At 37.6% G+C, this 18359-nt stretch overlaps 2 protein-coding genes across 2 annotated transcripts; one reads left to right on the top strand and one right to left on the bottom strand.

The window, feature by feature from the left end:
• Positions 1-501: 501 nt before the first annotated feature.
• Positions 502-4961, top strand: LOC112044154 (3-oxoacyl-[acyl-carrier-protein] reductase FabG). The gene is made up of 2 exons (XM_024079898.2): positions 502-701; positions 791-4961. Exon 2 carries the CDS (start codon positions 824-826, stop codon positions 1586-1588), a length of 765 nt encoding a protein of 254 aa, XP_023935666.1. The 5' UTR covers positions 502-701; positions 791-823; the 3' UTR covers positions 1589-4961.
• LOC112044155 (circadian clock-controlled protein daywake) lies at positions 2796-17754 on the bottom strand. The gene is made up of 6 exons (XM_024079899.2): positions 17596-17754; positions 9894-10122; positions 8788-8918; positions 8249-8386; positions 6871-7025; positions 2796-5662 (listed from the first exon to the last, which is right to left on the bottom strand). Exons 1-5 carry the CDS (start codon positions 17657-17659, stop codon positions 6874-6876), a joined length of 714 nt encoding a protein of 237 aa, XP_023935667.2. The 5' UTR covers positions 17660-17754; the 3' UTR covers positions 2796-5662; positions 6871-6873.
• Positions 17755-18359: the final 605 nt, after the last annotated feature.

Raw genomic sequence — 18359 nt, forward strand, 5'->3', positions numbered from 1 at the left:
ATTGTTATACAAGGGGCTAAAAAAACCCATTTAAACGAGGTATATTTAGGGCACGAGCCGAAGGCGAGAGCCACCTAAATAGAAACCGAGTTTATAATGGGTTTAGCCCCGCGTGTTACACAATTCTAAAATAAAATAATTTAATCCCCTATCAAGAAGAATAAAATCAAAATCTTACCTACAGCAACTACAGCATTGAAGAAACTGATTCAAGATAGAAAATTTTAAAACTCCGAAAAAATATCTAATTTGGTCACCCTAGATTTTTTCCAAACTATTCAAATTAGTTTTAAATAATTTGGTGGTGTTTAAAGGATTTGCGTTTTAACCATTAAATTACAGGATAGCAACAGTATTTATAAACGCGTAAGATTGTTGATTCTTGATCTCTGACAGAGCGTACCGTCTAGTGAGTCAGATCCTTTTGTAATTTGTCTGAGATTGGTTTGATTTGATCTGAGTCAAAAGACCTTGGACTCTAAGCCGTAAAACCAGTTTATAAGAAAAAGTATTCTCTGTGGTTTTACGTTTGTTTTCTATTTCGAATTTTCCAAAAATAAAAACTTTATAATAACTTGCGATTTGCGAAAGCTATTGATTAAAATACTTACGGAACTCTTTTCAGCCAATAATAATAATTGATGATGATGATGAATATCGGTAATAGAAAACGTACTGTTATTGTAAAAAGTTGATACGAAGTAAATAGGGGTTTATTTTGTTTATTTTTAGCTTTTATCTATTTATACTTGCGATAAGAGTTAGTGAGTTACAGCATCATTCGTAATAGTTTTCAGAGCTCAGAGCCAACTGGTACATAAAGATGAACTTCGCTGGAAAAGTGGTGATCGTAACCGGCGCCAGTTCGGGAATCGGTGCCGCAACAGCGATATTTTTATCAAAACTCGGCGCAAAGTTATCGCTGACCGGTAGAAATGTGGATAATTTGCAAAAGGTCAACAAAGATTGTGAGAAAGCGACGTCTACTTTTCTCGTGCCCGCCGACTTGACGAAGGAGAGCGACATCGAGAACATAGTCAAAAACACGGTCGAGCACTACGGACAGATCGACGTGTTGATCAACAATGCCGGCATCATTGAGACTGGCACGATCGAGAACACGTCTCTGGCTCAGTACGACCGTCTGATGAACACGAACGTGCGCTCCATCTACTACCTGACGATGCTGGCGGTGCCGCATTTGATAAAGACGAAAGGTAACATCGTAAACGTCTCCAGTGTCAACGGTATCCGCTCGTTCCCTGGAGTGCTAGCATACAACATATCCAAAGCTTCAGTTGATCAGTTCACAAGATGCGTTGCTTTGGAACTCGCTTTAAAAGGAGTCAGAGTCAACTGTGTCAACCCTGGCGTAATATTAACTGAGTTGCAGAGACGCGGAGGGTTGAGTGAGGAACAGTATGCAGCCTTTTTAGAAAGGACGAAGGAGACTCATGCGTTAGGCCGGCCGGGCAAGCCAGATGAGGTTGCCGCAACTATAGCTTTCTTGGCTAGTGATTTAGCCAGTAATATCACTGGGGCCAGTGTCCCTGTGGACGGTGGACGTCATGCTATGTGCCCACGCTAATGTGAATACTTCAAGGTATATCCTTGATGAAGCTTGGAGCAATGCATTGCAATTGTTTTACCTACATCCTATTAATCTTATGTAATTCACCATACTACACAGATCCTTAAAAGGAATATGGTTGGAGACTAGATTTTGACAGAGAAAATATAGTGGTGGATGCCTGTGACTTCGTCCATATAACACTAGCAGGTGCACGGGACTTCTTCCGCCCTTAGACCACCTTAATTCCAGCCCTAATGCAAAATCTGTTCATAGTGGATATTAACTCTACATTATGTCCCTGCCACATTTCATCTTTGTATGTCTAGTGGTTGTTGAGATTTCATGATGAATTGCCTTTCACATTTATATATTAAGATATGAAGGGGAAGAATTCTGTCATACATGACTTTTGTGTAACTTTAACTGTTTATGTAATGCATGTAACAGGACCTCCGAAAAAGAACAATTTTCCCACATTTTTCATAAATGCTCTGCTATGCTGAACTATATATTTATTTTTGTAATGCATTGCTCTACAATTTCCCATAATAAGTTTGCCATGAAAATTTACATACATAAATAACATTTATTTTTCTACACTATTATTAGCAACAATGTAGTGTCTCATGACATAAAAGAGCAATTATTGTTATTAACGTAACACTAAAACAATTACTTACTTTTTATATACTTATTTTAATAATTGTAAGGATAATCTTTGAGTCATAAGTCCGTCATAAGAGTACATAAGTCTGCATTTAATATTTTAATTATTTTCAAAGATTGGAAATATAGTCTGTATAAAATAATATTCATTGTTATTTATATTCATTGTTATATGAAGGTGCTAAAATTTTAATGTCTATAAATATTATATATATTTTATTGTTTTACAAATAAAATGTTTGTCACTCAAAATGTTTTGAATGAATTTGATTGATAAAACATAATACCTTTACTAAATAAATTAAAAGCAATATGCTTATATTGCAAAAATTTGATATTTATTTTTTGGTATTTATTAGATTAGATAAAACATAGTAAAAAAAAAAAACTAGTCAAAAGTAGTTTTATCATTTAGCTCTAGCTCAATGGCTGGTAACTGTAGAATAAAAGAAAACATGTTGAATCATAATTTTAATAATATATCCAGTCTACCTACATTGTTGTAACTTTATTGTTTATTTTTATAATGTCAAAGGTTTATTAAGAAACAACTGTGTAAGCAAATTACTCCTTTATTATGTAATATAATATTAATTATTATAACTAACTTAAACATAATTATCACATGTCTTGTCTGTATATTGGTAAAAAAATATATATTAAATATAGTGGTGCTAATGCAGCTGTAAACATGGACAGTCTTATTTATTAACATGGATTAAGATTTAAACCTAATTTTTTTTCAAATTAAAGTGGTCCTAATTGCTACTGTTTAAAGTTCTCTTTACTTTGAAGAAAATTGAGGCTAAAACCTTCTTCTATATTTAAAAAGGCCGGGATAGTTTTAATTATGACATAAATGTAATTATAGAGCTAAAATGCCTTTATTATCCTGGATTTGGGCGCCACAAGTATATTTTAACCAGTGCTTATTATGTTGATATATAATTTCAATTCCTTTTCATGCTGAGGTATTTTATTTTTCAGTGAAACTACATTATTTATGAACAAACATTTTCTTAAAAAAAACTGCTACATAATCTGTGGTTGCGCCAATTAAAAAACACAATCGCATTACCCATCTTTGGCATTACCATATTAATTTTACAAATGAATTAGCACCACTATTAATTTCGATGCAAGCCAGTCTCAAGTTGAAAATGTAGGTTACATTTTTTACTAAAATGGATATTGCATGTGAAATCTGCAAGGCGATAGGAAATTACAGGTTACACGGAAATTACAACCCTACGCAATACCCACTGATAATAACTGCCAGGGGGGGGACAGTTCCATACATTCTGAGCAATTTGTTGACTTACAGGCCATCTAGATCTAGTAGTGAAACAACTTTTCGACTAAGTTGGTAAAAATATCTCAACAGATGGCAGTAATTCCATCGCTAATCTTAGTGTGCCCATTTCGTAATATTTAATAATTTTAACGATAATGAAAAAAATAGTAACTTTGTAATAATCTCATAGACCACTACATGAAATATATATTTAAATCGTTTTGCAAATCAAACTTCTTCATTTAATAAAATATGAGACGCATAAGTTAACATAGAGTGTTTGGCTAAGATGATATAATAATCTTTATATTAAATCCGGGAACAAAATATTTATAGTATGTGATATTCATGGGGAGGCAAAACATGGAGCAGTGGCGTTTTTCTTCCAAGCCATTTTCCAGTCCTTAATGCGTTTGATAGCAAATAATGTCTGCAAAATAGTTACGACTTCATATACTTTTCTATATTTATTCTGCAATTATTTTTTTAAATAAAAATATTTTGACTCCTCAGTTTTGTCCGATTGCCCGTGAATATTACTTAAACAGTTTTTACAGTATGATCATGAATTAAATTGTGTTGCTTGCGATTGTAAGTTATTGGGTAAAACAAAGTAAGCGTATATTAATTTCAACATTGCCAAGAACTGTCATTTGGTCCAGTGGTGAACATGGTCGAACGGATTCTAACAAATTTACATATGATTAGGATTAGGATTAGGAATAGTCATGGGTTCGAGCCCGGGTGGGGAATGGATTACATCACAATATATTTTTTTTTTTGTTTTTCTCAATTCGTTTTTTTTAAATATTTTTTGAGTTTTATTAAACCTCGATTAAAAATCTCCATTTAAATAAAATTGCCGCTGTTTTAGTAGTACCTAAAAGTTTACTCCAAACCGCAGTTGGCGCTTCAATTTAAGCCACAGAAAATCTTCAAGAGGGCTCTCTTTTCCCATATACTTATTATACTCTTTGATAACTGCTGACCTTAATACAAATAACTACTTAATATCCATATTATAGTTGGTAGCTAGCTAGCGATGAAACAAGTGGTCGCAAACTTTGGACGTCATAATAATGCTCAGAGACACTAGGACAAGCTATGGAGTTTATCTGCGTGATCAAGTCCGAAATGAGATCCGCAGAAGAACTAAAGTCACTGACATAGATCAACGAGCCACAAAGCTGGAGTAGCAATGGGCGGGATACATAGAGTTCGAAAAACCGACGGACGTTGGGTCCCAAAATGTTGGAATAGCAACCACATACATAAGCGTAGTATTAGTCGAGGGTGATCGTGGTGGTTGCAAGTCCCTACAAAAGGCCTATCCTCTTAACTTTGATTTGTTCGGTGATACGATACTTAGTAGCGAGTTTTCTTTTTACCTATACCTACTTATTAATCAATAAATATTAATTTAATTTCTTCCATTGTTTACTAATGCATAATTATATCTATTTACCTAGTTACCTGCCTACTTATCCTAAACGACGTACGTTAATAATATGAAATTACCTATTCCTGAAATTACCTTTTACAATGTCCACTGGGTTACTAAACGAGTAAGCTTGGAAGCAGATTGTAAGAATTCATCCGAGGTGCGATCCAAAGCACCGTTTGGTAAGACAGACGAGCAATAGTGTTAGGATTATTTACATTATACCAGATCAACTAAGTATTTATCGCATAAATTCGTTATGAAATTGGGTTAATCGTTGTGTCCAGTTATTAAAATTGGTAAAGTATTAAAAAACAGCAATTAGGCTAGATATTTTTTTTGAATGAAGACTTCTTATGGTGCGTGCGAGACTTATGTTTGGCCCCGGACGTATTTAAAAACAAGAGAGTTCAGGTACCTATTCTAAGTTCCCACACCCTGAACTCTTTCAGCTTGCGCGATCTCTTAAGTTATATCTCAAGTTACTAGAAGTGATCTGATTTAAAGGAGCGGTCTACGCTGTCTATGGTGAGTGATCAAGGCAAGAGCAGCTGGTCGGCGGGTACAGCGGCGAAGAGTTTCTTGGTCTCGTCGACGCACGCCGTGATGATGGTGGCGAAGGAGGTGGGCGCGATGTCGCGGATCACCGGCTCCCAGTGCTCGTTGATCACCGCGTGGATCGTGTCGGCTGGAATGGAAACGGAGCTATAGTTTGCAAGATCGTTGATGACACTCCCATGATATGCGGGCGAGGCGAGGGGAAAGACTGCGCGGGTATGAAGTCGTGCGCGCAGGGCATCGCTACCCTTCCTGGCCCCCGCGGACTATCGGGAGTGTTACGAACGAATTTGCCAAGTTATACTTCAATGTCGATTGAGAACGAGTGAGCCACTGGATGAATGAACGAAAGTCAATCGACAAAATGGTTCGTCAAAAGCGGTCAGTATAAATGTTAAGATTTGTAATGATTGTTGTTCATCATCATCATCATCATATCAGCCGATGGACGTCCACTGCAGGACATAGGCCTTTTGTAGGGACTTCCAAACATCACGATACTGAGCCATCTGCATCCAGCGAATCCCTGCGACTCGCTTGATGTCGTCAGTCCACCTGGTGGGGGGTCGGCCAACACTGCGCTTACTAGTGCGGGGTCGCCATTCCAGCACTTTGGGACCCCAACGTCCATCGGCTCTTCGAACTATGTGCCCCGCCCATTGCCACTTCAGCTTCGCAACTCGTTGAGCTATGTCTGTGACTTTGGTTCTTCTGCGGATCTCCTCATTTCTGATTCGATCACGCAGAGATACTCCTAACATAGCTCGTTCCATCGCCCGCTGTGTGATTGTTGTTGATGACACCTAATACAAAACCTGCGGTTTGAGGTGTTGTTGTTAGAGTTAGAGAGGATAGTTAAGTTAGGTTGTTGTGTTGTGGTTGGTTGTTTGAGAAGTCACTCATTTAACGGCGATGCAAACAATGCTAGATGGTAGTAAAGTATTAAGTGGTTAAGGGAACCATTATGGGAGCTGAGCTTTCTGAAGAAGCAATGACACAATGAGTTGACTTTCACATTAAGTTGCGCATAGAGAGTCAGTCATTGAAGTCAATTTCTTGAGACAAAATGAGATGACGGTTAGTGATACGACGATTAAGTTGCCCAATGCGCATTTTGAAGAGCGCGGATTCCTTTTGAACAAGATGGCAGTTATTGAATCAACGTTGTTAGGCCAGTTGAATAGTTAAGTTATAATAAGATGTCAGTCAGTTATCCGTCATCCGATGTTAATAAGCTGCGCGAAATGCGCATTCTGAAGACATGGTGGAGTCATTTTGAACAAGATGGCAGTTAGTGAAGCATCCTTGTTAAGCCAGCTGAGCATTCTGAGGAGTCACCGTTCACTGGAGGAGCAGCTCGTCAGCCGGCACCACGGAGAACAGCATTCTGATGATGTCCACACACTTGGCGATGATCTGTTCAATAGCGGGCGGCGCTATCTCTTGCATGATGATACTCCAGTTCTCGTTTAGGAATCTGCCTGTGGTGTCCGCTGTAATAGGTGGTGGTGTTATGTTTGATGTGATATGTATCTATTTTTGACCTTGTGAATAATTTAGTGTTCGATAAACATGCGATCTCATGATTAGAGCATAGCATAACTCTCGTTGGGCATACATTCCAGAAATATGTATCTAACTAGGTACCTATTTTAAAAGCAACGAACTGAAATACACAATTTGTCCGCCACTAGTGCTCTATTTCTAGTACAAAATATCATTGGGGTAATGTCTTGCTTTTTCTCAAGTTCTATCTGGTGAGAGGTTTAAGCCGAGGCTAGATAGGTACCTGAGGTTGATGTATGCACTGAGCGGTACCTTGCATGTCCAGCGGCGTTGGTATTCCACTGACTTTTATGTGGGATTTTAAATATAAAGGAAATCACACAGGGTAGACGTAGTTGCAGGCAACGGCTATACTTTTATATATATATGTATAGGTATATAATACTAACATTTTAAACTGACCAGATTCAAGGTTCATATTTGTCTTAGAGTGGAAATAAACGACCTTTGGTTGAAGGTAACATAATTACCAACTAACTTTGGTTGCATAATGTCTGTCTCGCTTGCGGACCTTACATCAACGTTTAATCTTGTACTATATCCACTGCTTTTATACCAAAGATGCTATATTAAAACTATCCATGTAAAATTATGGCTATTAGTTTTCTCCAGCCAAGGAAAATGCAACTGGAGTAGAAACAACAAGCGAGGATTGTACCAACTTTCTCAGACTTGGTCTTCAGTAACACATTCACTTAAAAAGCCCAAGCCTGGCCCTGGCCTACGTTAACCACCCAGCAATTTACTTATTCTAGAAAATCTTGATAATTGTACAAACTTAATTCATCATTACTTTATCAAAAAAAGTTTGCTACGACGCACGTTGTACGGAAATTTTAAAATCATCTTTAATTTGTCCCCGATGGGGATTGTCAAACTCAATATATTCAGGAAAGTTGAGTTCTTTTGAAACCATTTAACATTGAAGCTGGTTACTAAAAGCAGTTTTAACTTTATTATGCAGTTTTGATGTCATGTTATGTCAGTAGGTAAGATGTTTCCTGTGCAGGTAGATGTTATGTTTACAGTTTGTTTTTTTTTAAAGTGACGCCTCCTGTATCACCCGCGTGTCGGTCCCGTGGGAATACGGCTAAAACAAAGCTCGTTACAAACAAAGGTATATTTACAATATTAGTCAGATAGTACTCACCGAGCTCCTTGTTCCCGCTGAACAGGTTGGTGAACTTGAAGTGCGCGTGGTCCATCTTGTACGAGTCCTTGTGGTCCGTCACCGTCCAGTGCCCGTCCACCGTCTTGTACCCGTACTTGATCACGATGTTCAGGTTAGCTGGTGACAAACGAACATTCCAACGTCATTTTCACTCTATCTAGTGTTGCCAGGTGTCCGGATAAAGCCGCACATAGTTGGGCTTGGATAAAAATTCTTTATTTTGCTGTCATCCGCGAAAAGCCTACGAACCCATGCGACAACGTCACCCAGGTCCGACAAAATACTCTCTACGAACGTTTCACCCCGAAACCGGAGCACCCTCAGGAGATGACGTGCATTTGCAAAAAAAAAAAAATGGCAATTTTTGATCTGTGCTCTTGAAACCTACAACTTATCTTCCAAAGTCCACAATTTGCTACCGAACCTACCAATGGTAGAGGTAACGCTGTCAGACTTTCAGCTTTAATAAAATGAGGTATGTCTGACTGTAGCAGGTTGTACGAATAGCGAATACTCACTGATCTTGATCTTGGCCTGTCCGTTGCCCCTGATGGGCAGGATGAGGACCTGCCCGTCCATCACGTAGTGCGCCTTCAGAGTCACGTTGGCCGTGAAGTCCAACTCCGCCTTGCCTTTGTTTGGTTGCATCCTTGCCAACACAAAAGGAGAGTTGTTCAATTTAAATGATCATATATTCTTTTGAAAAAAAGATGTAGGTACAACATAGAACTGTAAATTTTTTCACAGCTCTTTCACACACACTCAGAGGGATGATATTCGTAGATCAGAGTTTTTAACCGAGTTTTAGAATGCTTTGGTTCGAATTTCAACTTGATACATCCATGCGTTCGCGAGATACAGACAGACAGATCGGGCAGACGGACGACAAAGTGATCCTTATGTACCTTAGGGTTCCATTTTTAGGAAAATAAAACGAGATCCTAATACAAAGACTAAGCTGTTCTTCCGTCTGTCTGTCTGTCACTAGAATGTGTCATGAAGCGTGATGATCGTAAGTGCCTACTTTTAATTTTTAATTTTCACAGATGATGCATTTCTATTGCCATTATAGCAAAATTAGTAAAAAACAGAACAAATCCTACTAATATTATAAACGCAAAAGTTTGTATGGATGTTTGTTTGGATGTAGGTATGTTTGGATGTTTGTTTTGTGTGTTTGCCGTAACTACTGAACCGATTTGGCTGAAATTTAAAACGACCCGGGTTAACAGGGTATCCCAATAAAAATTCATGGCTTTTGCTAGAATCATTTCCTCACGTACGAAACCGTGGGCGTCCGCTAGTTAAATATATTTGACGATCTCTCAGGCGCAGTTTGTAGCGCTGTAAGGACAGAGAGATCCTGGGTTCCTCCGGCTTTTTTTTTTTTTAATAAGATATAACAATTATTTTACATATCGATACTCTCGCCAAACTGTACAGGCAGTTTGTTACGGTTTACGTAGGCTACGGTACGATGTCGCATAAAATCCGTCGAAGGCACGGGTAGTTTATCTTGTAACTTCCAAGTAAACGCGCTTCCATCTTAGACTGCATCATCACTTAATATCAGGTGTGATTGGCTGATCGCAGTCAAGGGTTAACTTTTAAAATAAAATCTCACTTGTACGAGTTGATCCTGAAGCCCGACAGGCCGGTGACGACGGTGTCATCGAAGGTGATCTTCAGCGCGGGGTTGTTCACCACCACGCGGCCCAGCTCCACCGGGTCCAGGGGTTTGATGCCCAGCTCAGGGATGCCGTTCGCGAACTTGGCCCCCGCGGAGGTGATGACCTGCTCCACACATTGGTTCAGGTTGGGGTCAGATACTGAACACGCCTTGATGAATGATGCTGTAATTAAAAAAATATATATTAATTTATTTATTAAAAACTAGCAGACGCCGCGTGGTTTTACCGGTGTAGTTTCCGTTCCCGTAAAAACACGAGGATAAAAAGAGGAAGTTTATACTAGCTGTCGGTCGCGACTTCATCAGCGTGGAATTCAGTTTGTCACAAATCCCGCAGAAACCATGAATTTTTCCGAGATGAAAAGTAGCCTATATGTTAATCCAGAGTATGATCTATCTTTGTATTAAATTTCAGAAAAATCGGTTCAGTAGTTGCGGCGTTAAACAGTAACAAACGTTCAAACAAACTTTCGCATATATAATATTAGTAGGATAGGTTTATAGCACAGGGAATAGTGTAGCTTCCCAACAGTGAAAGATTTTTTCAAATCAGTTAATTTGTTTTAGAGCCAATGCAAACAAACAAACAAACAAAACAAAGAACTGTTAAAGAATATTTTCCCCAGGCTGTCCAAACATTAAGCATATTTGAGAGCCGGGATAGCCCAGTGAATATGACCTCAGTCCCGATTCCGGAGGGTGTGAGTTCGAATCCAGTCCGGGGCATGCACCTCCAACTTTTGTGTGCATTTTATGAAATTAAATATCACGTGTCTCTAACGTTGAAGGAAAACATCGGGAGGAAACCTGCATACCAGAGAATTTTCTTAATTCTCTTTGTGTGTGAAGTTGAATCCGCATTGTGCCAGCGTGGGGCACTATTGGCCTAACCCCTCTCATTGTGAGAGGAGACTCGAGCTCAGCAGTGAGCCGAATATGGGTTGGTAATGATGATGATAATGTATTCTGTCGTTAAACCTAAGATTTGTCGATATCATAAAAACCCACTAAAGGAAACGCCGACAAAGTGCATCAGTTAATAAATAAAGAAGTCATGTTCAATCAGCACGCGCCGTATACAGCGATGTGCTAACTCGGCGCGCAATCTTGATCGTTGCACGCTTCCGACAGCGCCGCAAGGCAAGGGCGGATTTCTGCTCCATCGAATTACAATCGACTGTTCTACATATGTATTTCAGTCAATTTTTCAAAGGCTGGCCATTATTCAGTCTATAGTAGCTCACGGCTGCCTGGAAGGTGCCTATTCACCAAAATATTGTTCTAGTCAATGATATAAAACCACATTAGTAGCAAAAGTAATTCAAGTCACAGTTAAGGTGTAGATCCTCCAACGAACACTCAATACTTTATGTAGCTTATTGAAATTCATTGTCAGACTGTCTTCTCAACCATCTAAATAAAAAGGTACCTATCACAAAAAAGGTAACCAAAAAATGTCCCCTAGGACCTAGTAGTTGTCGATGTAACCACAGACAGCATTAATCTGCTAAATAGTAATCATCTCGATGCATTAGACTTTGCCGCGCTAGGAGGATAATTGGTAATAATTTTTATTGATTTAACGTCGCAAGCAAAGTTCGTCGTTTTTGAAGAGAAAAATCACAATCTTTTGTGCACTTAAACAGAGCAAGACGACGTGAACTGGCATTTAGATATATTATGTGGTTGAAATCCAGGCGACCAGCAGCTTATGAGGAAAGCACCCTTACTGCTTCTTTGCTGTCTGCCATCTTCAATTTAAACGCCTTTATAATTAGAGTGATTGGCATTAGGCAAATGTGTCCCAACTTAGACCTCTTAATTACTTTCCATTTAAAAAAAAAATCAACTTCGTAGAAACATAGTCAACTTCTGCCGAGCGTCTTCATCGGTAAAGACAAGGTCCCGGTTTATCATGTGACATCACCGGTGGCGTCGAGACCAGAGCGTGCCCGAGGCTTTAATAGGGTAAGCATTAGACATACAAATCATACAAAAACTAAAATATTTATTTTTGAATTAATATATTTTTTTCCCAGAATTTACTTACAATGTATTTTTGCTCGTATAAAGTTTGCGCATTTGGACCTTGTCAGGTCTTGTGGACCCATTGACCCCAATGTCCTAATTAGAACCTGAGGATCTAAATTGGACCTTCACAAGAAACGCCCAAGGGCATTTTATACCCCTACAAATCCACGACCACGAAAAACATTCTACGCTTTCCCAAATACTGTAAAGGTCCCAAGGTCAGTGACAATACATCTCTGTCAAAGATCTGTAGGTGCGAGATCTACTACATACCCAAACTCGTTCTAATCGTGCGAAATCTGCGACCCGTGTTTCATATCACGAGCAACCTATTACGATATCTTGCTCGTATATCCTGCGACCGCACGCTATATTATCTTTAAAAAGAGATTATCCGCGTCCATCTCTTCAACACTAATTATACAGATGATAATTCATGTCATTACTGCAGTGCTGCAGTTGATGAATGAGAAAAAATGTCGTTATCTTGATTGCGAATTAATTATAACAAGCCATTTTCAACATTATAACAATGGATGCGTGCGCGCGATTGCAGCACTTAAAGATTAATGCTTGTAACTAACAGGTAGTTTATAGCAAAAGGTTATTGTATGTCAACTAGGTAACTGTAACTTATAAAGTAAGTTTGCTTGTCTGTTTCGTACGCTTTGGCGTGTTCTGATGTTCTCATTGGGGTGAACAAACTATCTAAACAAACCGGCTAAAACATCGGTAGCTACTCTGGTATTGCGAAAGTTCATTGGTGACGGTAATTACTTAATTAACATAACAAGGCACTATTGGAACCGTCGTAATTTTAATTTTAAGATCGTGATAACTTGTCACCATAACTTTTTTATAATATTGTGAAAATAACATTGAAATCACGGATGTTTATTGGTTTTGATTGGAATAGACTAAAGTTCTTATCGCTTAATATTTGCTTAGTTAAGCATATCCCAATCCATTCAGAATCGAACCGGGAATAGAAAGAACTCACATAGTCCATCCACTGAACTCGTCATAAGAAGGTATAAAGAAATCTACAACAAGAAGTATCGATTTCTCATCGACTATTGAATTACTAAAAGATGACCTCAAGCGTTGATATAATTACACATGATATTTACGCAATATTCCTCAGCACATCATAGTCAAATCATCATTTATTTATTACCTATAGCTTATCGTATTTCGTCTGCTAAACAAAATATGAAGTAGGAACTTCCGAAAAACATTATCAAAAATACTTTACGAATAAGATGACCTTTTTAAGTAAACTCACACACGCACACAGTACACACCCATGTAAATACTATTTATGTATGTTTGATCGCCTATAATTGTGTTTACGTAATTATGTTGAACTATTTTGTGTTATTGTAGTCCGGGTTACATTATAAAAAAAACACATTTATTACACTAAGCTTATTATACAACTAGCCGTCCCGTTCCCGTAAAAATAGAGGGATAAAATATAGCCTATCACAGTCACAAATAACGTGACTTTTTAGTGGAAATCTCAAAATCGGTTTAGTTAACCCTTGACTACAATCTCACCTTAATGTAAAATAGAAGAGGGCTAACTTCTTAGGAGTAGGATGAGAATCCACTCTCCTTTCGGTTTCTACATGTCATCGTCTTTGTCGGTAGGTTGGTAACTATCCACGGCCGAAGACTCCCATTATCCAGACCTGGATCAATCAAGAAACCTCAATCGGCCCAGCCAGGGTTCGAATCGAGGACCTCCGTCTTGTAAATCCACCGCACATACCATTGTGCCACGGAGGCCGTCAAATTAAACAGTTACTCTCTAAAGCCCTTAACTTAGTCTCTAAAGGTATTTTACGGAGGTACCGTAAAATACCGCAAATTTTGGTAATGACTATAAAATAATGTAAAAAAAAAATGTAACATATCATTAACTTTTACGCGTTGGTAGGGGTGGAGAACCTACCCTACCCCGTACCCGACGCATGTCAGAACTCAAATGTTTCAAAAGTGCCAAGTTTGCGTCATCGGCTTATCTGGTCTTTTATCTTGTAAGATAATGATATTCAGACAAAATAAGATCGATTAACTACATTACATTTATTTACATAAAACACACATTATTAGTAAGTCGATATAAAAAACAAATCAAGCCGACCTGTTCAAAATATTTGTCATTATCTATGCTAATTCGTTTTTTTTTATAAGAACCGGATTGTAAATTATGTTAGATGTTTGAACGGGTATTTACTGAACTCTGGTCTTCGGAAGGTTAGCTTGAGCGAAATGTAGGTACCTAATGTTTATTTGTAACTAGCGGACACCCGCGACTTCGTCCGCGTGGAAATCAATGTAAACTTTTAAGCCCTGTTTCCCCACTTTAGAGTTTGAATTTTTAATTTTTTTTTAATCCCATTATATTTAGTATTTTTTTCTTGATTTATGAACAAATTTTTAAAACTGTGACTCTAAAAATTAAGGACTTTCCATACAAATTTTCAACCCCTATTTCACCCCCTTTTTATTTTATTTTCGCAATAAAAAGTATTCTTTTCCGTATTATGGTCTTAAACCGTGCCAAGTTTCATTTGAATTCATTCAGTAGTTTGAGCGTGATGCCCGAATAACAAAAAAACACGGACAGACAGACAAAAAATCTAGATGGCGCTGGCATATGTGGTATACGTAAAATCTCAAATTGTGAATAAATGTATAGAATTTGACCAGTTTTATTAAAAGTATAGATGAAAATATATTTTTTAAAGAATTTATTGTTTTGACTTCTGACTTCATCACCAGACCTGTAAATGACAGTCACAACCTATCTAGGCGGAAAGTGGTCGTCGACACAAATTAATCAAGCCCAAACACAAGGTAACTGCTGTAAACCGTTGCAGACTTCCCTCGTTTGTGTTGCGGCTTCGTCATCAGATTGACTATAGACCTTCATCAAATTGTAGTGCTTTAAAGTGGTTAAAGGAAATATTAACAAACGCTATAGTTACCCCTCACGATTTTTGAAATTTCGCCTCAATTTCTACAGGATAGCATCATCAGATCCTGACATGATGACAATGGGACCATATCAGGACTATACCCTTTGAATTAAAATAAATTATCTAATCGTTCCAGTAGTCTTCGAATAATCGGGTAACATACATAAAAATACAGACACGAATTGAGAACCTCCTCCTTTTTTTAAGTCGGTTAAAAATAATTATGTGAAGGAATTTCGAAAAAGTGCCACGCGGACAATCATCAAAGTCATTATATATATCTACTAATATAATATTTTAAAGAGAAAGATTTGATTGTTTGTTTGTTTTCATTGAATAGGCTTCGAAACTACTGAAGTGATTTGAAAAATTCTATGACTATTGGGAACATACACTATCCCCGGGTGCTATAGGGCCTATAGGCTATATTTGATCACCGTATTCTCAAGGGAATATTCAACATAAAAATATATTTTTATTTAATTTTTTGAAGGTTATCTAGGTTTACCTACCTACCTGATAAGTTACGAAATTTTCGTTGGGAAAGTAAAGGCGCCTACCTTGTGGCTGCGAGTCAATCAATGGTTACGCCACGATATTATGAGACCCACTCTCAGAATTTTGGGTTCTGTGTCGGGAAAAAAAATATTTGGGCGAGTCGAAAGAGAGAGACTGCCCAGTTTCTTGTCGGCTCTAGCTTTCATACCGATGATAGAGTCACTACTCATTGTTATACTTGACTCTAGAAAAGTTGTACAACATATCTGAATTTGATTCAAGGAGGGATGATGTCAGTTTTTTAAATTGTATATAAATTAAGAGTATGCTAATAGTTAAGCAATTTTGTAAAGTAACAGGGTATCTGCGATCATTACTTTCGGAGCTACAGGGATTTAAAGGGTCAGATTTGCGGCGCTGCCACGGATCCCTGAAAAACGCCTATACAAAATGGTACGAATTAATGACGTCGTAGGTACATAATGATCGTTAGATTTGTATGGGCGGTCAAACAAAGTTACTATTATCTATGTTATTAATTTGTGCGTTTATGTTTATAGTTTACATATTAAAATATGTTACATTTAATTTAAGGATGCTAAAACTGTATGAATTTTCATCTAATTACGATAAAAGATTTTTCATAGATTTTGAAATTTTATAATCTTATTTATTTTGCAAATATCCAGACAATCTTTGCTTTTTATGTATAAATTAGTTAACATTGACCTTATTTACCCGAATGTATCATAAAAATCAATATATTCGAACCTACTCATCATCCCTATTCCTGTACCCACAAGAGCACATTAGACAAGTTCATTTTTATCTCGGAGACAGAAAACTGAGTCATCATGGAGAGGTGTAGTGTAAGTTATATGTACAACTTTACATACATAGAGAATATTTTGAAGAATTCTCACAAAATTATTCAGATTTTCCCGTAAGCAAATTAACTGTGCAAAAAACCTCGTAATGTTTTCCTTCAGTATAAAGTAAGTAACTTTTTATAGTTTTATGCTTTAACCGCATGGTTATAACTTCGTGTTGTCAGAGATGCGTGTCTGGGACCGAATATTTTTAAACTAATATATATCTCACTATAACCACAAATTCAGGTGATTTACAGCTTTCTAGGTGTAGTGGTTGTAGTATTGAAAAAATTCAAGTAGTTTGAGAGTGGATATCGTGCGAGATGATCCTAATAATGTGAGATGCATAATTGCATAAAGACGATAATGTTTTTAAAATATCTCTTACTGGAAATATTGAGCATTTATATCTATCTAGTGGACGCCCGCGACTTCGTGCGCGTAAAATTTAGTTTTCACAAATCCCTTGATAACCATGGATTTCTCCCGGATGAAATAAAAAATCTATTTCCATTGCAAATTTCTGCCAAATCGCTTCAGTAGAAGCGGCGTTAAAGAGTAACAAACATCCAAACAAACATCCATACAAGCAAACATTCATACAAACAAACATCCATACAAACTTTTGCGTCTATAATATTAGTAGGATTTATGATTTTAAATATGAAAATATGTTGCTTTGCGGCATGTTCATAATTAGGAATCATTTGTACGATCTGAATGGCACCTTCTATAAATGAGTAAAAAAATTACTTAAACCTGGTTATTTAGTAAATAGAGTCAATAGAAAATAGACAGAAAAAAAATGTTTAGTATTTTTTTATTTTATTCTCTACAAGTTAGCCCTTGACTACAATCCCACCTGATTGTAAGTGATGATGCAATCTAAGATGGAAGCGGGCTAACTTGTTAAGAGTAGGATGAAATCCATACTCTTTTCGGTTTCTACACGACATCGTATTGGAACGCTAAATCGCTTGGAGGTACGTCTTTGTCGGTAGGGTGGTAACTAGCCACGGCCGAAGCCTCCCACCAGCCAGACTTGGACCATTAAAGAAAACCTTAATCGGCCCAGCCGGGGATCGAACCCAAGACCTCCGTCTTGTAAATCCATCGCGCAAACCACTGCGCCAAGGAGGCCGTCAAAATCCGGGATCCTTTGAAATTCTAGAGAAAATTAAACTCAATTTTGAAAAAAACTGTATCAGTTTTGTAATAATAAATAGTTTACAACGAAAGAAAACTCACGCAACGTTCCCGCGCTCGCGCCACAGAACAAGGCTGCCGCCAAAACACAGAACAACACATGCATTTTAAATTAGAGTAAATGAATAAATAGATAAATAAATAAACTAAAGCTATATTATCGGACAACGTCAACGCATCGACTGAAGCAGCGCGCGCCGCACAGTGTTATATATTGTGCAAACGCACTGTCCACAATAACTGCTTTGCTGCAAAAAATGTACGCAAACGCATGTATCGCTAATTACATTACTGTCAATTCTTCATTATGAATTAAAATCATACAATAGCAGGTTCTTATGTATACAGGACACTTTTCAGGCAGGAAAAATCTCCCTGAAAAGTTATAATGTGCAGTTTAATTAAGGAAGGATTTTAAATAGGCAAAGGGAAGATACGTTGGAAATCACGATGAGCAAGCAGTTTAACTATATGCATAAATTAATAAAATAAAATACACCTCCTTCCTGATAGCGTTTATGTAATCTAATATATAAATCTCATGTCACAATGTTCGTTCCCATACTCCTCCGAAACGGCTTGATCGTTTATTATGAATTTTTTATGATTTTTCAGTAGGTAAGTCTGAGAATCGACTACTATAGGGATAGGGTAGGGGTAGCTTGGGTAGGTAAGGGTAGGATAGGGTACATGCAGGGTGTGAGTACAATAGATTGGTCCGCTAGTCAAAAATAAAGATACGATAATATTAGAAGTAAAAGGGACCGGACCAATCACCAAGACATCGGTTCATCATGAGTTCGATC

Source organism: Bicyclus anynana, chromosome 13 (assembly GCF_947172395.1).
Source record: "Bicyclus anynana chromosome 13, ilBicAnyn1.1, whole genome shotgun sequence".
Classification (NCBI taxonomy): domain Eukaryota; kingdom Metazoa; phylum Arthropoda; class Insecta; order Lepidoptera; family Nymphalidae; genus Bicyclus; species Bicyclus anynana.